This window comes from Podarcis vaucheri (genome assembly GCF_965113315.1).
Source record: "Podarcis vaucheri genome assembly, chromosome: 2".
Classification (NCBI taxonomy): domain Eukaryota; kingdom Metazoa; phylum Chordata; class Lepidosauria; order Squamata; family Lacertidae; genus Podarcis; species Podarcis vaucheri.
In genome coordinates this window covers 128738749-128763159 of record NC_138760.1, presented here as the reverse complement: position 1 = coordinate 128763159, position 24411 = coordinate 128738749, and the positions used below count along the sequence as shown (strand labels likewise).

Below are 24411 nucleotides of genomic sequence, written 5' to 3'. Positions count from 1 at the left end.
ACAATCCAATTGGCTTTCAAAGAAACTGGCGCTGGTGCTCTTCCTGGTGAAAGCAGCTTGGTCACGCCCCATCAGGGATGCTGATATTTCAGCACCCATCACTGGAGTGGCACGACAAAAATGGGAGGAAGAGCTAATTTGGCTATGGGGTGCAATCTGGACGGTTCTGCCAGAGGTGCAACATTGCCTAGCTGTGGCTCTAGTTGGGTGGCATCTTATGGCAACTCCTAGTGCCAAGCTAGTGCCAAATGTATTGCTTTCCTTTCCTTTGGACACATCGGCGAGGCCATGGTGTGGGTGGGTGTCTTGTTTTCTGGGCAGCCCTGCCCCCACGTCCCACATTGACTGGCCTGAAGAGAAAGTGGAATTTTATGCAGTTGACATTTTACTCTGCCCTTGCATGCCACACCTTCATACCTGTGGGGTTTTGTAGATGCCTGACATGGCTTGAATCTGTTTTGCAATTGCAGATTTCCCCCTTTCAAGGACAGCCAGGAGGTGATTTTCCCTCCCACAGTTATAATTCGGAATATTGCTATCCCAGCCTCCAAGCAAGTCTATCATGGCATCGGAAGTCATCCTTGCATCTAAATAGTTCTCATAGAGGTTGTAGCCCAGGGTGATATTGGCTAAGAGTCGGGGATTCTGGTTTATCTCCTGGATGGTGAACAAGAAGGACAAGATGTGCCAGTAGTACCTAACTGTCCCACTGCAATAAATAAATCAACAAAAAGTGTCAAACTGCTATTCATCATCATCATCATCATCATCATCATCATCATCAAATGACAGAAAAAAAGAAAGGACTTGGATTTGAGGAGGAAACCTTTCGTTTCACTGAGGAGTTGCCCCATGATCCTCTGTATGTTTACTGTTGCATTCCTTAAAGACAACTGTGGTCAGGCAGTTTATATATTCCCCAAATAGAATCATCATCATCATCATCAAAATAAAAAATATTTTTTTATTATTTATATCCCGCCCTCCCCAGCCAAGACTGGTCTCAGGGCAGCTGACACCAGGTATAAAAACAATTGATTGAAATACAACTTAAAAGCAAGATTAAAATACGACATTAAAACATTAAACTGCAGCCTCATTTCAGTAGGAACTCAAATCAAAAACTTTTTTGAGGATGAAAACGTCAAGTCTTCACCAAGGCCAATTATCCAGACTGGTCCTACGTGGGCCAGAAAGAAGCCAGGGAAGTCCCCAAATAGGAGTTCCATCACAGAAAGAGAAAGGAAAGAGGGGGAGGTGATCAAGTTGATTCCAAATAAAACCTTGTCACCTTGGAAAGTGCATGAGTTCCATGCCACCTTCATCTCCCTCCTGCAGGTTAGATCATTTAATGTTTCCTTTTCATTCCTGACCAGATTCATTTGTATTTTTGTGTCACCATCTCTAAGGGGCAACACAGCAACATTGATAGTTATTTTACTAGGGAAGACCCGGGGGTGAGGAAATAGGGGAACCTGTTGCTGGACTCCCAACTCCCATCAGCCAGAGCCAGCAAGACCAGTGGTTAGAGAAGATGGGAACTGTGGTCCATTGATGTCTGTAGGGCCACAGGTTTCACAGCCCTGAAATAGCGGCAATTTCATCGAAAAATAGAAACCATTGAAATGATACATATAATTACTCACCCCCCAAACTTGGCTACCGGGGTCTTGGAAAAGTTGTATGGAAGTTGATCCATAATAATATTTGGAGATATGATCCCACTAATGATGAAATCACCAGGCCGGTAGTAATTGCGTGCATCAGTTGGTTCCCTGATCAGATTCAAGGGACATATTACCTTCAGGTTCCCAAAGACTGAATGGGGCATCATTAGCAGTTGGAATAGCAATGGAACTAGGAGGAATCTCATTCTGGCTCTGCCTTCTACACTTCTCTTGTCACCTCCAGAGCCAGCTAATCCAAAGAAGCCAAAAATTCTTGCAAGACCAAAGCTGCAATGGCTTTCCTAATCGAGGTGTTCAGCTATGACTTCAGAGCTATTAAACACTATGCAGACGTATCCACTCCCTATCCAGCATTTCATCTGTTATAAATCTTGACAAAGTCTGTCTCTGACACAGGAGATATTCTCTGCAAAGACTACCCCACCCGGCACTGTGCAATTAATAACGGCATCCTGTTGTTGATTCTGATGTTTTGGCAATCTCCAGAAATATCTTTCAGAAGACTTAATCACTATGATTTTGATAATTGATAGCTGAAGAAGTTTTGCATTCGCAACTTCCTAGGGTGTTTGCATGACTTAATGGAATAGAGAAGAGCCGGAGAAAAACATGTTTGTGATCTGCATCTCGAAAGTTTGACATGTGTCCAAGTGAGGGGAAGGGGGAGTTTGGCCTGAACTTTGTTCGCAAGAACCTTTGAAGAGCCCTGCAGCTGGATTAGAAGAAAGAGTATGGCCTTGTCTTGCAGCCTGTATCTCCCATTGGTGCTCTGGGAAGCTCACAAGCAGGGTAGAGGGTTCAAAAGGGGCTGGTCACATTTTCTCAAGGGATGGGGTGGGCTTTAAAGTGATTAATGGCCAATGACCACATTCTTCCTCTCCAGTTAGCTTCTGAACCCAGTTGCTGCAAACCTTGTTGTTGTTGTTTAGTCGTGTCCGACTCTTCGTGACCCCATGGACCAGAGCACACCAGGCACTCCTGTCTTCCACTGCCTCCCGCAGTTTGGTCAAACTCATGCTGGTAGCTTTGAGAACACTGTCCCACCATCTCGTCCTCTGTCGTCCCCTTCTCCTTGTGCCCTCAATCTTTCCCAACATCAGGGTCTTTCCCAGGGAGTCTTCTCTTCTCATGAGGTGGCCAAAGTACTGGAGCCTCAGCTTCAGGATCTGTCCTTCCAGTGTGCTCTCAGGGCTGATTTCCTTAAGAATGGATAGGTTTGATCTTCTTGCAGTCCATGGGACTCTCAAGAGTCTCCTCCAGCACCAGAATTCAAAAGCATCCATTTTTTGGTGATCAGCCTTCTTTATGGTCCAGCTCTCACTTCCATACATCACTACTGGGAAAACCATAGCTTTTACTATACGGACGGACCTTTGCTGGCAAGGTGATGTCTCTACTTTACTTTGCTGCAAACCTTAGGAGCGGAGAATTCTTTTCTGCTCAGGGGCTGGTAGTGAGATTTCAAATGAAGCACTGGGTTGGCTGCTGTGAGAGCAGACTGTGGGATGATGATGATGATGGACCATTGACCTGATTTAGCAGGCAGGATCTTATTATATTTGAGCAGACCATGCCTTACATCAATCCATGAGTTTAGTCCATAATTGCATTGCATTGCTGCTTTGTTGTTTTCTGCCCTGGACTCTTTTGGGAGGAAAGGCAGGATAGGAATGTTGAGAATAAGAATAAGAATAAGAATTAGAATAAATATTTTGTAGAATTATCATTAGAAAAAAGGTGCCCCACGGTCTATTCAGTGATTGAGATGCATGCAATTTTTGGTGCCTGATGGAGGTAGCTTCTATAGTTCTATGTTCAATAAGGAACAAAATTCTGCCTTATTTTTGGGTGGGCAGTGTGGAATAACCAGCCTCATATAACTAACTAACCAGCCTCATATAACTTAAGTCTAATTAATGCATAAAGGGGTTAAGACCATAAAGTAAGCTGTCCTGCCAGGCTGTGTCATGCACCCTCAAACCTTTGTTTCTCTCCGTCCACCATGCAAACTCCCACCTACTGTAAAGAGTTATGAGCTGGTTGCCGCTAGTTCAAACTGCATGGCTTACACAACTTACCCTTGTGTTTCTACACAAATAATTTAGAAACCTTTCACCACTTTGGAACCTATGTTTTACTGTCTGGGTTTTCTGACTGCTGAATGGAAAAACATATTCACAGGACCTTAAAGCGTTTGTAAGTAAACCATTTTTTAACTTAGCAAATATGTGGGAAGAGGGGAACTTTGGAAGGAATTTAGAAAGGCATATTTTAAAAGTCTAACAACCTATGTTTCCACACTTTACTTTGCTGCATTTTTTGTTATTTTAAATCTCATCTGGGGATTGGGAACTGCCAGAAAGTAGTTGGCCCAAACAAGGATCTTGGCATCCAGGAATTCTTCTATACAGTGGTACCTCGGGTTACATACGCTTCAGGTTACACACTCTGCTAACCCAAAATAGTGCTTCAGGTTAATAACTTTGCTTCAGGATGAGAACAGAAATCAGGCTCTGGCGGTGCAGCGGCAGCAGGAGGCCCCATTAACTAAAGTGGTGCTTCAGGTTAAGAACAGTTTCAGGTTAAGAACGGACCTCCAGAACGAATTAAGTACTTAACCCAAGGTACCACTGTATACCTATTTTTCCTTACTAACCACCAGACAGGAGAAGACAGGGGACTCAGCTACATTAAACACTGTGACACCTGATGGCCCTTCGGCAACGCGATTTCCCAATATGAGGTTTACGTGTTTTCTTGAAATGATTTTTTTTTATGTGTCTAGATCCAGCCAGGAGCTACTGATCATGCAAGGAGCACAAAGTTATCACTAGAAAGTTCCCCAACTATGTAGGTTAGATGGTCAGAGTTTGGGGGCTTGGGGCATTCCAGATGGTTTCCCCCCCCCCACCCTTAAGAATTCAGTAGGGGATGCTGAGTGCGGTTTTAGCTGTCATTAGAGCAAAAGACTCACGTCCCATGGAAGTACAGGGGGATATTATATAGGCTAGTTTTGACCCCTTAGCCTTCCCCTCCTTTTTTCCTTTCCAGGTTCCTCCTCTCACTCCACGCATGGTCTGTACAGTGCAGTATGGGAGCCCAGCCAACAACTGCTCCAGTTCACTGCAGTAGTACATGTGGATGCCCAGCTCATGGTTTATCACCACAGCCAGAAGAGGCCACCTTGGTCTTGTGATTCATGGCTGAAGAATGCTGAGAAAAACCATCCTTGCAACTGGGAATGGAAGATGGAGAGAGGGCTGAGGTTCAGAGGGAACCTGGTGAATCTGCAGAAACTCTATTACAAGACCAGAGCTAAGTTGTGTGCAGGAGGGGCGCAGATTCCACTCTCCACACACCCCATCCTAGGGGTTTACAACATTCCATGGAATGAAAGAAATCAGAATATTTGGAAGGGCAGTGGGACAAAAAAGGGCACCTCCAGGGGTGAAGTCAAATGACTGCGATAGCAGCACCCAAGTGACCTCCCTGGGTCACAGTCTTGAGAAATGGGTATGGAGGTCCTAGGCTGTCCAGATGACAAGACCTCCCTCTTGGCTTCACTTATGTGGTCCAAAGGAAAGCAGAGCAATGTGTTTGGTTCCAGCTTGGCTGCAGGAGTTGCCGGAAGGAGGCATACAAGACACCATCCATCCATCTTAGGGACGCCGGATTTGTGTAGGGTTTACTCCTGAGCCTTTTCCTAACCTGAAGATGTCCCCACAAGTCAGGACACACAAAGCTATTTATGAGGCCCATGGAGCCCAGCTGGACTTTTTACCTTCTCTTTGAAAGAGGAGAACACATATTCCTTTGAAAATGTCCCCCCTTCAGCTGCTTTGAAGCTGCTGTTGCCCATATGTATACCTGAAGGAGCGTCTCCACCCCCATTGTCCAACCCAGACACTGAGCTCCAGCTTCGAGGGCCTTCTAGTGGTTCCCTCATCGTGAGAAGTGAGGTTACAGGGAACCAGGCAGAGGGCGTTCTTGGTAGTGGCGCCCTCCCTGTGGAACGCCCTCCCATCAGATGTCAAGGAAATAAACAACTATCTGACTTTTAGAAGACATCTGAAGGCAGTCCTGTTTAGGGAAGCTTGCCTTGTAATAGTGGGTACACTGTGACAAATACATTCATGGTACTTTGCTTGCCATATATTGTGTCTGAATCCCTGCTTTCCCCCCCTGATTGTATGTTCTTATACAATGGGACGCTGGTGGCGCTGTGGTCTAAACCACTGAGCCTTGGGCTTGCCAATCAGAAGGTCAGCGGTTCGAATCCCCACAACGGGGTGAGCTCCCGTTGCTTGGTCCCTGCTCCTGCCAGCCTAGCAGTTCAAAAGCGTGTCAAAGTGCAAGTAGATAAATAGGTAGCACTCCGGCGGGAAGGTAAATGGCATTTCAGTGCGCTGCTCTGGTTCGCCAGAAACGGCTTAGCTGTATGCCGGAAGCTGTATGCCGGTTCCCTCGGCCAATAAAGCGAGATGAGCGCCGCAACCCCAGAGTCGGTCATGACTGGACCTAATGGTCAGGGGTCCTTTTACCTTTTACCAACCTAGATGGTTTTGAAAAAGAATCCTAGGATCAGAGGCTCCTGAACTCTCAATTGCTGTGGAATAACCCTAGAAGGGGGCTGTTGCTCTTTTGCAACCAGGGCTGTCAGTTTTCTCTCAGCAAAGTTCAGGCCAAACTCCCCCCTCACTCCGACTCACATCGTACTTTGACGCCACATCTGCAATTTCTCACAAATACATTTTTTTTCTCCAGCTCCACACCTGCCCTCAAGCAGTGTCTCCAGGATATTGAAGGGATGAGTTGCCTTGCCTTTATAATTATTACAATTAATAATAATTATAATTATTGCCTTTATAATTATTATTTCTGAAGCTTGGGAGACACTGCTGGAGGTCTCCTACACATTAGGATCAAAGGCAGCCTGAGGTTAATTTTTGCACTGCGCCTTGGGAGGGAAAAAGTTGGAACCTGGAATATCTCTTGCATCAGAGACAGACTGAGTCAAGATTTAGAGCAGGGAAAAGGGTGAGTGGGTGGGGAAGGCGTGCATAAATTTATTGCCACTGCAGCTTTGGTCTTCCAATAGCTTTTGGCTTCTAATCAGTTAACTGAGGAGGAGAGAGGAGCACTCACAAGAAAGGTGCAGAAGGCAGAATGATCTCTCTGGTGGTTCTGCTTCTACTTTTGCTGCTAATGCCTCGTGGAATCTGTGGGCACCTGAAGACAAAATGCCCCTTGAATCTGATCAGGGATCAAAATGATGTAAACAGTTACTACCGCCCTGGAGACTTCCTCATCAGTGGAAACACATCTCCAAATAAAATTCTTCTACACCCATACAACTTTTCCCAACCCCCATTAATGAAGGTTAAACGGTAAGTTAGTAGGTGCAGGTGGATGTCTTTGTTTCTGCACGCTCTGCTCCAGGTGTTCCCTATTTACAAGGGAAACAGTCCCTATTTCAGCTTTCTCCACGACCACCAGCATTACTACCTAATACAAAGGTTGCAAGTGTGGTTGAATGTGTGCAGACGCTCCGAGTGTCTCTGTTTTCCAGGGAAAGTCCTGGATTTACACAAGACGTCTCAGTTTCTGTTTTGACCCAGGAGTGTCCCACTTTTCCTTAGGATGCCCCAATTTTCATCGGAGAAATGCTAGAGGGTTTGGAATTATCTGACTCCGAGCCAAGGAGATAAGTAACTATACAACCTTTAGAAGACATCTGAAGGCAGCCCTGTATAGGGAAGTTTAAAAACTTTTGCCGTGTTTTTATATAGGTTGAAAGCTGCCCAGAGTAGCTGGGGCAACCCAGTCATTTTATAAATATTATGATACTAAAACTAATACTACTAATAATACTACTAATAATGGTCGTCCCTATTTTCATTGGAGAAATGTTGGAAGGTATGTGTGTGTGGATTATATGTATTCTATAGCAAGAAGATCTGCATGCATTGTACAACTGAACATTTGGAGAGAGGGGGAGTGTGAGAGTTCAGCCAGTGCTCATTGATGTGTTAGTTACAAAGTATTTTGTGCTGATAATGTGGGAGGGGATGTGATATTTTATTTTTTTTAAAAAATGTTCCTCAGTCTGAAATAGTCCTGGATCAGCCAACGGGGGCCCATATATTCCATATATTCCAGTACCCTGCTCTCACCAGTGTGGTGTAGTGGTTAAGAGTGGTGGACTTGTAATCTGGTGGAGTGGGTTCGATTCCCTGCTCCTCCATCTGCAGCTGCTGGGTGACCTTGGGCTAGTCACACTTCTCTGACGTCTCTCAGCCCCACTCACCTCACAGAGTGTTTGTTGTGGGAGAGGAAGGGAAAGGAGACTGTTAGCCGCTTTGAGACTCCTTAGGGTAGTGATAAAGCAGGATATCAAATCCAAACTCTTCACAATGGCCAACCAGATGGGAGCAACCAGAAAGCAGGATTTGAGCAGAAGAGCTCCGTGAATTTGTCTAATTCTCTTTTAAGGCCATCCAGGTTGGTGTGAGTTCCATAGCTTATCTATGCGTGTTGCACAAAGTTTTCTCCTTCTACCGATCTCTCCATTATAGCTGGGTGCAATGTCAGTTTGAGAGAACATCCCCCCCCATTGCATGCTTAGGCAAGTGCAATGCATCTGGTGAATATATTTGGGTCTGAGTATCAGCCCACTTTCTGCTCACTGTTGACTTCACTTGCACAAAGGAGACTCAAAGTGAGAGCAAAAGTAGTCCTTCTGGCCTCGTGATATCTTTTTATTTTTAAACCAAAGGACTCAACCGCCCACAATTTGCTGGGCTGAAAGTGATATTTACTGACTTACAGTGCAATCAACCCATGAAAAATAAGTCTGAATGATTGAACAGGGTTTCCTGCCAGGCAAGTGCGTTTGGGATTGCATCCTTATTCCCTTTCTAGAACACAAACTGAGCACTCAAAGGGGCATTTTTGTGCCCACATTGTTCAGAGTTATATATTGCCCAGAAAAGCCCTTAGATTGATAAAACAAAAGATGTGACATTTTGTTTCCATGTACTGGCGAATAGCAGCTTTACACTTTTTAACGTATCTTTTTATTACAGCACAACGAAAAAGTTCTACTGGCACATCTTGGCCTTCCTGTTCACCATCCAGGAGATCAACAGTAATCCCAGGCTCTTACCCAACATCACCCTGGGCTACAACCTCTATGATAACTATTTTGATGCCAGGATCACTTCTGATGCCTTGCTAGACCTGGTCTCAGGCGGGGAAAGCAATATTCCCAACTACCACTGTGGAAGACAGAATAACCTTTTGGCTGTTCTTGAAGGGGGCAATTCTGTAAACTCAAAACAGATTTCAGCCTTGTCAGGCATCTACAAAATCCCACAGGTATGAAGGGTGGGGCCTGGAGGGGCAGAGAAGTTCAACTGCAGAAAATTCCACTTTCCTCTCCATGGTTTTCATGGAGGTACCACTGTGCATTACAATCCTGTCAAGGTTTTTAGTTGTTTACAGTATTCTCTTAAGTAACTTCTATCCCCCCATTCCTTATTAAAGTTTCTATCCTCCTGGTTTTTGATTTTCCTGTCATTTTCACCATTTCGGCATAGTCCATCATCTTCACCAACCATTCGTCTCTGGTTGGGTCAGGTGTCATTTCCCAGAATGCTTTTGTTATTTTGCACATCCAAATCTTTCAGCCTACAACTCCAGCCAGACCAGCCAGGACAAATTGTGTATTACAATGATAATAATAATTTCAGGTTACTAAATATCTGTTCATTATCCTGGAAGCAATATAAAACACCAGTCTCTTCCTTTCCTCACTAGATCAGTTTTGGCTTGATTACTCAACTTCTTGACGATAAAAGAGAGTTCCCGTTTCTCTACCAGATACTCCCCAGAGAAGAAACTCAGTGCTGGGGGATTGTCAAGTTCCTCCTCTATTTCGGATGGACGTGGATTGGCCTCTTTGTTTCAGACAATGACAACGGTGAAAGGTTCTTGAGTGCCTTGACTCCTCTGCTGATCAGCCATGAAATTTGCATTGCCTTGTTAAAAAGACTACCAGAAAAGTATACAATAGACATGCTCATCCAGAGTGAACCCTTTGCCAAATGGAGACAAGTCAATGTATTTGTTTACTATGAAAACACTCACTTGGCATGGATAACCATCACGATACTACAAAGAAAACTGGAGGAACAAATTGGGGCAAAAGTCTGGATCTCAACAAATTTTCAGGACATTAATTTGAATTTTTCTCTTCCTCCTGATTACTTCCAGTACATCCATGGCTCTTTTGCCTTTGTCATGAAGCCCCCAATAAAGAAAGAATATCAATTCTATAAACCAGATTCTGTCCTTCTTAAACAGTTTTGGAGTGAAGCATTCCATTGTTTCTATTCAAAGCATTTGTTGGCTGTAAGAGGTCGGACAAGATGCACAGAGAACGAGAAACTGGAGATGGTGCCTGAAGAGGAGCTGGAGAGAGTCCTGTCTCAAAACAGCTACATCACTTACTTCAGTGTCCAAGCTGTGGCTCAGGCTTTAAATGCTGCATTTTCATCCAGATCTAAGGTCATGCTGATGGCAAGTGGAGGAGACTGGTTGGAACATCTAAGGCTGCAGCCATGGCAGGTATTTCCTCCCCCACTTAACTTATTTATTATTAATGTTGCAATACATATATGAAATCTTTACATATTGATACGAATACATTATATTCGTAAATTCACATTTTCACATTTCATTATGTACCAACATTTATCCATTTCTTATTTCTTGCCCTATGTCTTCCCTCCACCCGTGCGTGACTTCCTTGTTATTATTTTGTAACTTTATTATTGAGATTGTAATTCTGTATCTTAATAATTAAGCATTCAATCTTATGTATCTGCTTAGCTTAACTTGACTTAACTTTGTGAATTCAGTCTATACATATCAATAAGCTTGTTGGAGCATCTTTTGGTCATGTATTCTTCTAGACATTTCCATTCTTGTTTGAGATTTTGATTAGATTGCATTCTAATTGTTGCCATCATTTTTGCTAATTCAATCAGTTCAAAAAAATTATATTGCCAATCTTTCAATGTTGGTACTTCTTCTGATTTCCAATTTTTTTGCAATCAATAACCTTGCGGCAGCTGTTGCATATAAAAAGATTCTCTTCATGTCTTATGAGATGTCATTTGTTATAATTCCTAAAAGGAATGTTTCCGGCTTCTTACCAAGTGTTGTTTTAAACATTTTTTTCAGTTCCTCATGTATATTTCCCCATTTTTAAAATTTTATCATATCCCCACCATACATGATATAAGGATCCCTACATCTCCAACACAGATTCAATTTTAGTTTATAAATTTTAGCCAGTTTTACAGGGCAGGTATTTCCTTTCCTTTGCTGTTTCCTTTCTTTCCCATCTCTGGAATCAAATTTGGTAGTCAGATATTCTTTTTTTGTTTTGCCCATTTTGGACGAAAATCTAAATAGTGACACTTGTGGTGGAGGTAAACCTTTCTGCCTATTCTGGTTATGACAGAACACTCCCCTAGCATCTAGTTCTTGCGCTCTGGTGCCCTGAGAGAGATGCAAGTTGTAAATGGCTTCAGCCTAGTATACCTGAAGGAGCATCTCCACTCCCATTGTGAGATCCAGCACCAAGGGCCTTCTCACTGCGAGAAGTGAAGCTGCAGGGAACCAGGCAGAGGGCCTTCTTGGTAGTGGCACCCACTCTGTGGAATGCCCTCCCATCAGATGCCAAGGAAATGAGTAACCATATAACCTTTAGAAGACATCTGAAGGCAGTTCTGTATAGCGAAATTTAACATGTAATTTTTATTATGTTTTTATATATGTTGGAAGCTCCCCATAGTGGCTAGGGCATCCCAGTCAGGTGGGATAAATAATAAGATTATTATTATTATTATGCAGCCTTCGTGTATGACAGTCTATAGGGCTAAGCCAGGGGTCTGCAACCTTTAAGACAAAAAGAGCCACTTGGACCCGTTTCCGAAGAAAAAACAACAACTGGGAGCCGCAAAACCATTGCGACATTTAAAACAAATATATCTCCGGAGCCACGATCTGACAGCGGGCGGGAAGGTGATGTCGGGACGGTGCGTGACTAACGCACGCACCGCCCCCATGCGATGTCACAGCCAGTACAGTGCCGGCAACAGTGAGGAGTGTCGGGGCGCACAATGCGCCTCCTCCCCTTGCTAGTATCCGCCCCGGAGCCGCAGCAAAGATGTAAAAGAGCCACATGCGGCTCCGGAGCCGCGGGTTGCAGACCCCTGGGCTAAGCTATTCAACACAGTTTTCTATTTCCTTAATGCTGGTGTTCTTCCTGCCATTTCAGCTTCATCCTTTCTTAAGAGAAATCCAGTTTTTGAACACTTCCATGGGCAGCCTCAGACTGGACGAGAATGGGGAGCTGCCAGGCAACTATGATATTGAGAACTGGGTCATGCTTCCCAATAAGTCTTGTTTTAGAGTGAAAGTTGGGAGTATAGAGAAAGAGACACCTACTTATTTCAAGTTCACCATTAATTCAGAAGCCATTGTGTGGCCCAAGAGTAGTAACAAGGTAGGAGACAACTTAAGCCACATGGTAAGTGTTGAGCTCGAATAACCTGTCAAGTAGTTCCAAGGGAATTTTAACCGTAACCCGGGGCACACTTATCCGGGCGTAAGTCCTTTTGAATAGGTAGAGCAGTGGTTGGAACCTGCAGGCCCCCTCATATAGCAAATCAGAACTCTTTTGTATAATAATGATATTATTATTATTATTATTATTATTATTATTATTATTATTAATAATAATAATTCAGAAGGCATTTTAAAGTCAACTTCTTCAGGTGATGGCTTGTTTAGCTGCTGCTCTTTGTAAGTGTGTTTGCTTATTGCAGTCTTGGATTGCTATATTGATTTTGTATCTTTTGTTCTCTACTTTGACGCAAATAGGGACATGTCTCACTCCCCTCCAACAGGCCCTTCTCAACCGCCCTATCTTTGTCTCCACCCAACAGGACACAGCACACACCCTCCACCGTCACGAGAAAACCCCTTAATCCATGTTTTAGTTAGTTTACTCTTTGGTAGATTTACAAAAAGAAACACACACACACCAATGAATACATTTTAGAAAGGGGCAAGATTAGACATGGACGCACAAAGCATTTCTTTTTGACTACTGCAATGCGCTCTTTGTGGGGCTTTGAAGGTGACCCAGAAACTACAACTAATCCAGAATGCGGCAGCTAGACTGGTGACTGGGGGCGGCCGCCGAGACCATATAACACCGGTCTTGAAAGACCTACATTGGCTCCTAGTACGTTTCCGAGCACAATTCAAAGTGTTGGTGCTGACCTTTAAAGCCCTAAACTTCAGTATACCTGAAGGAGCATCTCCACCCCCATTGTTCTGCCCGGACACTAAGGTCCAGCTCTGAGGGCCTTCTGGCGGTTTCCTCCCTGTGAGAAGTGAGGTTACAGGGAATGTTCTCGGTAGTGGCGCCTGCCCTGTGGAATGCCCTCCCATCAGATGTCAAGGAAATAAACAACTATCTAACTGTTAGAAGACATCTGACGATAGCCCTGTTTAGGAAAGTTTTTAATGTTTGATGTTTTATCGTGTTTTTAATATTCTGTTGGGAGCTGCCCACAGATGGGTGGGGTACAAATATATTATTATTATTATTATTATTATTATTATTATTATTATTATTCAAGAGTATTTGTGCTCCTCTCCACTTCCACTTCCTTCCTTCCCAGGGCACCTCCGCCCTCTACCTGCAGCAAGAGCCAGCACATCACACAGGGCTGGGCCTCAGTGGTGGCAGCCTTTCCTCCTCGCCTGCTCTTCAGAAGCCACTATGAGCTGCCAAAGGGAGGATGCTGGCAGAGGCAGCTATGGAAAGGCCACAGAGAGGCAGCAGGATGCTCCCTCACTGCTACCGCCACTCAGAATAAGCACCAACTCATCCTCTTCCCTGAGATCGGCAGCGGTGGCACTGGCAGGGGAAATTAGGACATTCCAGGATTAAATCAGACTTTCGTAATTTTGGCACTGTCCTTGGAAAATCGGGACACTTGGAGGTTGTGATAGGAAGGTCAGATACAGTGGTACCTCGGGTTAAGTACTTAATTCATAGAATCATAGAATCATAGAGTTGGAAGAGACCACAAGGGCCATCGAGTCCAACGCCCTGCCAAGCAGGAAACACCATCAGAGCACTCCTGACATATGGTTGTCAAGCCTCTGCTTAAAGACCTCCAAAGAAGGAGACTCCACCACACTCCTTGGAAGCAAATTCCACTGTCGAACAGCTCTTACTGTCAGGAAGTTCTTCCTAATGTTTAGGTGGAATCTTCTTTCTTGTAGTTTGGATCCATTGCTCCGTGTCCGCTTCTCTGGAGGTCCGTTCTTAACCTGCAACTGTTCTTTTTATAATTTTTTAAAATTAATTTTACAACAAAACAAAACATACATACTAATTTCACATCCAATTTTTCACAAAATGTTTCTTTTCTGGACTTCCTTCAGCTTTTCCGTAAATCATCCATAGTCATTATTTTAATTGTGCATTCCCTAGTTTGTATTGTCATTGTTTATACCCTTCATTTCCTTTCCCTTTAGACAATACTTCTCAGTTTTTCACAGTGCTTTTTTAAACCCCTCTAGCGTTATCTGTCCCTCACTTATGCTTTCCAGATATTCCACAAATTTCCCCCAGTCCTTGATGAACTTTTTGTCTCTTAAGTATCTAATCTTCCCAGCCAATTTGTCCGACTCAGCATATTCTAACAACTTCATTCTCCATTCTTCCACCGTCAGTATTTCCTGTTGTTTCCATTTCTGAGCCAGTAGCACCCTTGCTGCTGTCACTGCATATTGGAAAAATTTACAATCCTTTCTCTTCATCTTATTTCCTAGTATTCCTAACAGAAAGGCCTCAGGTTTCTTTGTAAATGTATATTTTAAAATCTTCTTCAACTCATTGTATATCCTTTCCCAGAAGCCTTTCACTTTCTTGCATTCCCACCACATATGATAAAAAGAACCTTCTTTGACTTTACATTTCTAACACTTATTACATGTCATATACATTTTCGCTAATTTCACCGGTGTTATATACCATCTATAAAACATTTTCATAACATTCTCTTTTAACGTCATACATGCTGTAAATTTTAAATTTTATTTCCATAATTTCCCCCAATCCTCAAATTGTATATTATAGCCGACATCTCTGGCCCAATGTATCATTACCGACTTGACTTCCTCATCTTTCAGATTCCATTCTAACAACAACTTGTACATTTTGGATAGAATTTTGTGGTCATTATTTATTATTTCAATCTGAAATTTTGAATCTTTGTCGGCACAACCGCCATCTTTGATATCTTTCCTAAACATTTCATTTATTTGAAAATAATGCAACCAATCATATACATATTCTTTAACCTGTTCATATGGTTTCATTTTCCATTTCCCCCTTTCTTTAAATAACAATTGACCATATGTGATCCAATTGCCTCTCATATTAATTTTCTTTATGCTCATAACTTCTAACGGAGATAACCAGTGTGGTACTTTAGGTTCTAATAGGTTTTTATACCTATCCCATACTTCAATTAAAGGACCTAACCTGAAAATGTTCTTAACCTGAAACTGTTCTTAACCTGAAGCACCACTTTAGCTAATGGGGCCTCCTGCTGCGTGATTTCTGTTCTCATCCTGAAGCAAAGTTCTTAACCCGAGGTACTATGCCTGGGTTAGTGGAGTCTGTAACCTGAAGCGTATGTAACCTGAAGCGTCTGTAACCCAAGGTACCACTGTATATAATTTTGGAACAAGCAAGCAAACACAGCCAGGAGGTTTCCCTACCATGTCATTCTGCATCAAATGTGCTTCCCTGAAAAAAGTGCATGTGAGAAGAAGGACAAGAGATCCTGTAGGGTCATTTCCAAACTCTGTAAGTGAACTCTGTAGACACAAATACTCCCTTTATTGTCCCTTTAATGCAGCATCTTCTCTTTATGGTTAGACCAGGCCTCGCTCCAGGTGCACTGAAAGCTGTCGCCCGGGATACGCCAAGGTAGTTCAAGAAGGAGAGGCAGTTTGCTGCTATGGTTGTGCTCCATGTGTGGAAGGGACCATCTCCACTTGGGAAGGTGGGTGACTCCAAGGGAGAACTAGAAAGAGGTCAGCGATGAATTCAGAGGCATTTGCTGACAGAGATATTTTTGAATGTGGATCCTTTCTTGACTTCTCTGTTTTTAATCACCTTCATAAATTACAGGAAGTAGGTTGAAACAAATGACCTCAAGGAAGCAAACTGTGAGCTACAAACTGGTGATCACAGAGAGGGCATTTCTTTCCCTGTTTTAAAACTCAGTGGCCAGATATATAATTTATATTAAATGAATCCATTTCAGGTGGAACAGGGAATAATAATAATAATAATAATAATAATAATAATAATAATAATAATTTATACCCCGCCCATCTGGCTGGGTTTCAACAGCCACTCTGGGCGGCTTCCAACAAAACACTAAAATACAATAACCTTTAAACATTAAAAGCTTCCCTAAACAGGGCTGCCTTCAGATGTCTTCTAAAAGTTTGGTAGTTATTTTTCTCTTTGACATCTTGTGGGAGGGCGTTCCACAGGGCGGGTGCCACTACCGAGAAGGCCCTCTGCCCGGTTCCCTGTAACTTGGCTTCTCGCAGTGAGGGAACCGCTAAAAGGCCCTCGGTGCTGGACCTCAGTTTCCGGGCAGAACGATGGATGTGGAGACGCTCCTTCAGGTATACTGGACCGAGGCCGTTTAGGGCTTTAAAGGTCAGCACCAACACTTTGAATTGTTTAGTAGAACAGTTACGCCCCACAAAATAAAACACCATAAATGTCAAGGGTCAAGGTAAAGAGGTGTGTATTCAGCATTTGCAAAAGCTGTACAATCAAGACACCAGAAGCATCTCTGGCAGACAGTCACTGCCTTTCATCTTTATCTACGTCACAAGAAATTTCTGGCAATAAAATTTGAGGAAAAAATTATGTGCCACCCCTGTCACCTGAGGGGAAAGGAATGGTACAATACGCAAATTAAGAAACCAATGTTGTTCATTCCTTATTGCACATTCTTGCCTCCTGACTTCAGCATATTTTTTCAAAATGCAATAGAACAAAGATAGTAATGGATGTAAATGTGCTAAGGCACCCCTTTTCTCCCCCTCAGATGCAAAACACTGTACCAAATGTCCAGAAGATCAGTATCCAAACAAGGGTCAAGTTCAATGTGTTCCCAAAGTTATCACTTTCCTGGCCTATGAAGAATCTTTGGGGATCCTCCTGGCTTCCTTTGCCACCTTCTTTTCCATCACCACAGGCTGTGTGCTAGGAATCTTCCTTAAATTCCTAGAAACTCCGAGAGTCAAAGCCAACAACCGGGACCTCTCTTTCATCCTCCTCATCTCCCTCCTGCTTTCCTTTTTGTCCTCCTTCCTGTTCATTGGCCGGCCAAGGAAAGTGACCTGCCTTCTCCAACAAACAGCCTTCAGCATCATTTTCTCAGTTGCCGTCTCTTCTGTGTTGGCTAAAACCATCACAGTGGTCCTGGCCTTCATGGCCACAAAGCCAGGGAACAGAGTGAGGAGATGGCTGGGGAAGAGTCTGGCCAACTCCATTGTCCTTTCCTGTTCCAGTGTCCAAGTGATCATCTGCACCATCTGGTTGGGAATCTCTCCCCCATTCCCAGAGTCTGACATGCACTCCCAGGCTGGACATATCATTGTGCAATGTAATGAAGGGTCTGTTGCTATGTTTTACAGTGCCCTTGGCTACATGGGCTTCCTGGCTGCCATCTGCTTCACGGTGGCTTTCCTAGCCAGGAAGCTGCCTGGGGCCTTCAATGAAGCCAAGCTGATCACCTTCAGCATGCTGGTCTTCTGCAGTGTTTGGGTGTCCTTTGTGCCCACCTACCTGAGCACCAAGGGGAAATACATGGTAGCTGTGCAGATCTTCTCTATGTTGGCCTCCAGTGCTGGGCTTCTGGGCTGCATCTTCATTCCCAAGTGCTACATTATTGTGCTGAGGCCTGATCTGAATACAAAGGAGCACCTGATAACAAAAACCAAACAGTGAAGCAAAACACCAGGAGGTTTTATTTCATCCAGCTACTCTTTTGCAAGTGACACCTGTTGAGGGGCACAACAGTGCAGGAGGAAATCTTAGGAAACTGGGTTGATGCTGCAGGTGAGAGATCTCCCCAGAACCTAATTGATCACCCAGATACATTATACCTGCCTAACCATGCAATTGCCAATACCAACTGGGTATCTGGGATCTGGGGGGTAGGTGGGGATTTTTGTGTATTTCTAGTTGGGAATGTTCTCTCAAACTAACATTGCATCCAGTTATAAAGCAGAGAAAATGAGTTCCTGTCATTATCTCACCTGTGTGATCTGTTGTCTCCTCAATTTCATTACAATGACAATTGCAGTTTGTGGAATAACTAGTCACATATAACTGACCCAAACACTTTGTTCATCATCTGAGGCCATTCTTTGTTTTCCCACTCCATGAGAGATCTGGTAGTTGGCAGCAGGAGAACAGGTATTTTCTGCAGTGACTCCCCATTTGTGGAATGCTGTCCCCCGGGAGACTTGCCTGGTGCCATCACTATATATCTTTACGTTCCAGCCAAAAACATTCTTCTATAACCTGGCCTCATTTCTTTAACTATCTGCGGTCTTTTAAATGTCGGTGGGATGTTTTAATGTATTTCTTTTTCCTCTTGGTTTTAATGTATTTATGCGGGGTTTCTTCACTCGTTTGTTTGGTTGTAAGTTGTTTTGGGTTGTCCTGAGCAAGATAAAGTGACTAACAAATTTAATAAATCATAAAAATCGCAACACTGGCTGTGGTTGATGATGGTTGCAATCCAAATCTACCATCAACATCATAGACCCTCCTGGTCTTCTCTTCCTAATGGTTCAGCTTGCTCAGAGCTAACCACCAATTCTGGTACACTATGAACCACTGATGCAGTTGCTGTGGATACTGGCATATCTTGTATCAAATCCTGGCCGCACTCTAAACACAAGCCTTTCATAACAACAGGATGGCTGCATCCTCCTAGCCACACCAGAACCCTTCTGATTCTCCCCTTTCCTGAATTCAGTGCCAGATCCATTGGATTTCCTAATGTGCTTCAGTGGAGACCCAAGGAGGGCAGGTGGGCTGAAGGGCCGGTGGAGACCATATTGCATTGGGGCCTTTTTAAAACTGGGGCTGCAATTGGGGTAGAGGAGGGATCTGGGCTGTCACAGGAACCACAGTGGAAGAGAGTGAGGAAGGGACCGACTCCTCTTCATATAATTTCCTGCCTCTCTTCATCTTGTCCTGCAATCCAGACCTTTGGAGGACAAGGGCAGGGTGGGCGCTGGTCCACTTCAAGCTGTCATCCCAGATACAGGAGGCACCTCCCAAGTCCAGGTGGAGAAGTTAGAGGCAGAGGTCATCATCACTTTGAGGAACCAAAGGTGGAGCTTTCCCCTGCCCAACCCAAGAGCCAGCTGTCCCCTCTGCCACCACCGCCTTCTCACTTTGTAATCCAAATGTTATATGTAGGGTCACCACTAAAGATGAGGTGGAAACTGGGAGATTTTTCAGTCAGACCTAACAGTGCATGTCTATGCTAGTTAGTAAATGAAAGGGTTAAGGACCACAGAGCTGTAAATTTATAGAGGAGGCATGGCCTGGACACCCCCACCTCCTTTGGGGAGGGAGGGAGGCATTACAGTGGTACCTTGGTTCCCGAACAGCTTTGATCCTGAATAAATCGGCCCCCAAACACCGCAAACCTGGAAGTAAGTGTTCCGGTTTGCGAACGATTTCTGGAAGTTGAATGTCTGTTTTGGCTGTTGGCATTGTTTCCCGGGCCAATTAGCCAATCAGAAGCTGCACCTTGGTTTGCGAACAGATTGAGTTTGAGAACCAAGGTACCACTGTATTTGTTTCCTGTTCCTCTCTTTTTCTTCTTCTTGACCCATGTAAGCTGAGCAGGCATCTGAGGCAGGGGCTCCAGACTCTAGACTCAGGCTGAGACTAACTTCTGTATTTTGCAGCAAAATTATCTTCTTGTTTCTGCTGTAGCATTGAACAATGTGTGAGTGAGACTTCTGATTACTGTAAGTAAAGCATTTAAATTTACTTAGGTTTGTAGGAATTACCAACGATTGAGGAGTGGGAGACAAAGATGATGGACTATGCAGAATTGGCCAAACTGACAGGCAGGATCGAGAATCAAGACAACCAAAAGTTTCAAAGAGATTGGAGTAAATTTATTTGGTATATTGAACATCTATTGTAAAAATGTGAAGACACAAGTGGGATTGATATAAATTCTACAACGAAAAAACTGCAATCTCAAAACTTTATAGACCATTGAGACAGAGTTGATCATAAGGATATAAAGATCTGAAGCAGAGGATATAAAGTGCGACACAAAGATTCAAAAATTAAAAACCGGTTGAAGGGATGGAGGGAAGTCACAAGCTCAGGGGAGCAAAGAATTTATTTGTTTTGTTATTGGTATGCTGAAATACTGTGTTAAAAAAGATTTTTTTTTAAAAAAAATTATTTGTATCCCGCCCTCCCCAGCCGAAGCCGGGCTCAGGGCGGCTAACAACACTAAAATAGTGCAACATTATAAAAACATCATAAGAATTAATTAAAATCAAAATTGATGGCAACCATAAACTAACGTATTGCAAAGATTGCCAAAGGAGGGAGTCAGGCTGTGCCCTAACCAAAGGCCTGGTGGAACAGCTCTGTCTTGCAGGCCCTGCGGAAAGATGTCAAGTCCTGCAGGGCCCTTGTCTCTTGTGACAGAGCGTTCCACCAGGTTGGAGCCGCAGCCGAAAAAGCCCTGGCTCTAGTTGAGGCCAGCCTAACCTCTCTGTGGCCTGGGACCTTAAAGATGTTTTTATTTGAGGACCGTAAGTTCCTCTGTGGGGCATACCAGGAGAGGCGGTCCTGTAGATACGAGGGTCCTAGGCCGTATAGGGCTTTGAAGGTTAAAACCAGCACCTTAAACCTGATCCTGTACTCCACCGGGAGCCAGTGCAGCTGGTATAGCACCGGATGAATGTGATCCCGCAGCGAAGACCCCGTAAGGAGTCTCGCCGCGGCATTCTGCACCCGCTGGAGTTTCTGGGTCAGTCGCAAGGGCAGCCCCACGTAGAGCGAGTTACAATAATCCAGTCTGGAGGTGACCGTTGCGTGGATCACAGTGGCTAGGTCAGGGCGAGAGAGGTAAGGGGCCAACTGCTTAGCTTGGCGGAGATGAAAAAATGCCACCTTTGTTATAGCTGCAATCTGCGCCTCCATGGAGAGGGAGGTATCGAAGATTACACCCAAACTCTTAACGGACGGTGCTGGCACTAATTGCACCCCCGCAAGAGATGGGAGTTGCCCCCTCAATCCCATATCGTCCCGCCCCAGCCAGAGGACCTCTGTCTTCGAAGGATTTAACTTCAACCGGCTCCCACGTAACCATCCAGCCACAGCTTCCAAGCATCTGATCAGTGTGTCTGGGGCCGAGTCAGGATGGCCATCCATCAACAGATAGAGTTGGGTGTCATCAGCATACTGATGGCAGCCCAGCCCAAAACTCCGGACAAGCTGGGTGAGGGGGCGCATAAAGATGTTAAAAAGCATCGGGGAGAGAATCGCACCCTGAGGCACTCCACACACCAAGGAGTGGCGCGATGACAATTCCCCCCCAAGCGCCACCCTCTGTCCCCGACCAGAGAGAAACGAGCGCAGCCATTGGAGGACTGTGCCCTGGATCCCCACGTCGGCGAAATTAATAAGAATCATATTAAAAGAAAGAAAGAAAGAAAAGAAATGTCAAGTGAAGGGTTGTTGGGGTGACACAGACTGACCATAACAGCCATACAGGTCAAAAGGGGAGGGGGATATGATGGGCCTAATCAGACCTATAGAGCAGAGTTTCCTCCCCACTGTCTGAAAACCAAATGTTGACCCTGACTCTTGTGAATGTGCTTTTCCACAAAGTTTAGATATGTTCAGCTGCCACTTCCCTTCGCCATTTCAGAGTCTAGAGTGACATCTGAGGGCTGTTGCAAAACATGTTTTTCTCCAGCCCTGCACCTGAGCATGGAGCCATGTAAATATTGCAGGATGTTGCAGAGCCAATGGTTATCTGGCTTATGATTATCAAAATCGTAGTGACCCTCATTTCTACACACCAAAACTCCTGGGATTTGTCCAAAGATCATATCTGATGCCATTAAAATAAAAACCAAAAACAAGAGCTACGTGAGGTGACATTGTGCATTCAAGGTGGAAAGGACAGGGACATAAATGTCATCAACAGCTTGGACAGAGGTTTAGGGCAGGTGAGTCAGAATATATAGTCATGAGCTTGTCTTCTATACCTTCACATGTGAAGTCTTGTTTGGACTTCATCAGTTTTACAAGAAGGGTTTGGCTTCATTTAATGAACTGAGGGGAGCATTCACAAGGGAGAGGGCTGTTCCAGGCAGTCCCAGAATGACAGTAATTCTTCTTCTTGTTCTTCTTCTTCTTCTGCTGCTACTGCCTTATGCAGACTGTGAAATGCAGAAAGCAAAATGCTCATTAACTTTGGAGAGGAGTCAGATAGACCCATTCAACTATTACAGGCCAGGAGACCACCTCATTAGTGGGATCATCTCTCCCACAAAAGCCGTATTTCATGAACAAACCTTCAACAGGACTCCCTCTACCAGCTTTAAACAGTAAGATATTTTATGGGGAAGGAGTTATTTTCCCCACAATCATACATTCGAGATACATTTGATTTTAGACTATAGGTCCATAAACATATTAAAAATCAAAGAAGAGTCAGATGACTGCCAACCAAGATTTGTTCTAGAAAACAAATCAACCCCAAATGTCCCAAAATAAAATAAATATAATATGTTTATTCCTTTTTAGCAGTGCAGTTCCTTCACAAAGGCTATCCTCTCTCTCTCATCCAATGATATATAATTAGGTGAGCTTTTGAGCTGCTGGCTTTGTTTCTGAATGAGTGTAAGCACAAGTAAAGTTCTGGAAATAAAATCCAGGTTTTTATATCACCGGTTAAAGCTTGCCTTAAAAATCCCTCAGATAAATCTGCTACTTCACTAACTGCAGGATGGATGATCACACAATCTGTATATTTTTGCAGGAAAGGAAACACAAAGTCCTGGGAGGTGCTCTCCTTCTTCCTTGCCATTCAAGAGTTCAACCAGAATGCCAGGCTCTCTTTCAACATCACCCTGGGCTACAGCATCCATGAGAACTTTTTTGATGGAAGGGTGACCTATGACGCTTTGCTAGACCTGCTGTCTACCGGGAAGGCAAATATTCCAAACTACAAATGTGGAAGACGGAATGATTTACTGACTGTTCTGGAAATGGCTGACTCTCAAAACTCCATCTTGCTTTCAGGCACATTGGGCATCTATAAAATCCCACAGGTAGGAATGGAGAGGGATATGGCATTTTCTGGCCGAGCCTCATTGCAGAGAACTAAAAGGGGGGGGGGTTAAAAGAGATGCACAAAGTGAGACAGAAGAGTGATTTGGGAGGGATTTCCCTTGGTGGACAGACACATATCTAGATTCTCTTGGATGATCACCTCTTCTCATAGGAGTTCTTTCAGAATTTGTAGCAGAATCACAATGCTGACTTTATAAAAATAAACAAGATGATATCCCATTGGTGATAGTTGTGCTGCACACTCCTTTGGAGACAATCCTCTTCAGTGGCTTTGAGGTTCCTGCTACATTCATTTCCTCTCGCCTATTTTCCCTATGTTTTTAGCTGTTTGTAACCATTAAAAATGAAGCTACAAGACAATCAATCTCATTAGTTTGAATTATTATGGGTTCCTTGGGCCCCATTAAAGGCTTAGTTATATTCTTTAAAAATTCTATTAAATCCAACTTCTACTTCAAATCAAAATCATAGGTACAGTGGTAAAGGTAAAAGGTAAAGGTACCCCTGCCCGAACGGGCCAGTCTTGACAGACTCTGGGGTTTGTGCGCCCATCTCACTCAAGAGGCCGGGGGCCAGCGCTGTCCGGAGACACTTCCGGGTCACGTGGCCAGCGTGACAAAGCTGCATCTGGCGAGCCAGCGCAGCACACGGAACGCCGTTTACCTTCCCGCTGGTAAGCGGTACCTATTTATCTACTTGCACCCGGGGGTGCTTTCGAACTGCTAGGTTGGCAGGCGCTGGGACCGAGCAGCGGGAGCGCACCCCGCCGCGGGGATTCGAACCGCCGACCTTTCGATCGGCAAGCCCTAGGCGCTGAGGCTTTTACCCACAGCGCCACCCGCGTCCCTAGGTACAGTGGTACCTCTGGTTAAATACTTAATTCATTCTGGAGGTCCATTCTTAATCTGAAACTGTTCTTAACCTGAAGCACCACTTTAGCTAATGGGGCCTCCTGCTGCCGCTGCACGACTGGAGCACAATTTCTGTTCTCATCCTGAAGCAAAGTTCTTAACTCGAGGTACTATTTCTGGGTTAGCGGAGTCTGTAACCTAAAGCATATGCAACCTGAAGCATATGTAACCTGAGGTACCACTGTGTGGTTTTAATGATTTTTTCCTATGTTTTTAGCTGTTCTTATTTTATCTGGAAACCACCTTAACTTCTCATCAGTGA

At 44.1% G+C, this 24411-nt stretch overlaps 1 protein-coding gene across 1 annotated transcript in view; it reads left to right on the top strand.

Moving 5' to 3' along the window:
* LOC309526232 (vomeronasal type-2 receptor 26-like) overlaps positions 1 to 24411 on the top strand; it is a gene marked incomplete at both ends in the record, with an annotated part of 32411 nt that overhangs the window by 5450 nt on the left and 2550 nt on the right. The window contains 6 exons of the mRNA XM_082212146.1: positions 8774 to 9065; positions 9507 to 10316; positions 15727 to 15853; positions 16922 to 17822; positions 19098 to 19226; positions 22925 to 23216. Coding sequence (XP_082068272.1) covers positions 8774 to 9065; positions 9507 to 10316; positions 15727 to 15853; positions 16922 to 17822; positions 19098 to 19226; positions 22925 to 23216 — 2551 coding nt within the window. The remainder of the gene's footprint in view (positions 1 to 8773; positions 9066 to 9506; positions 10317 to 15726; positions 15854 to 16921; positions 17823 to 19097; positions 19227 to 22924; positions 23217 to 24411) is intronic.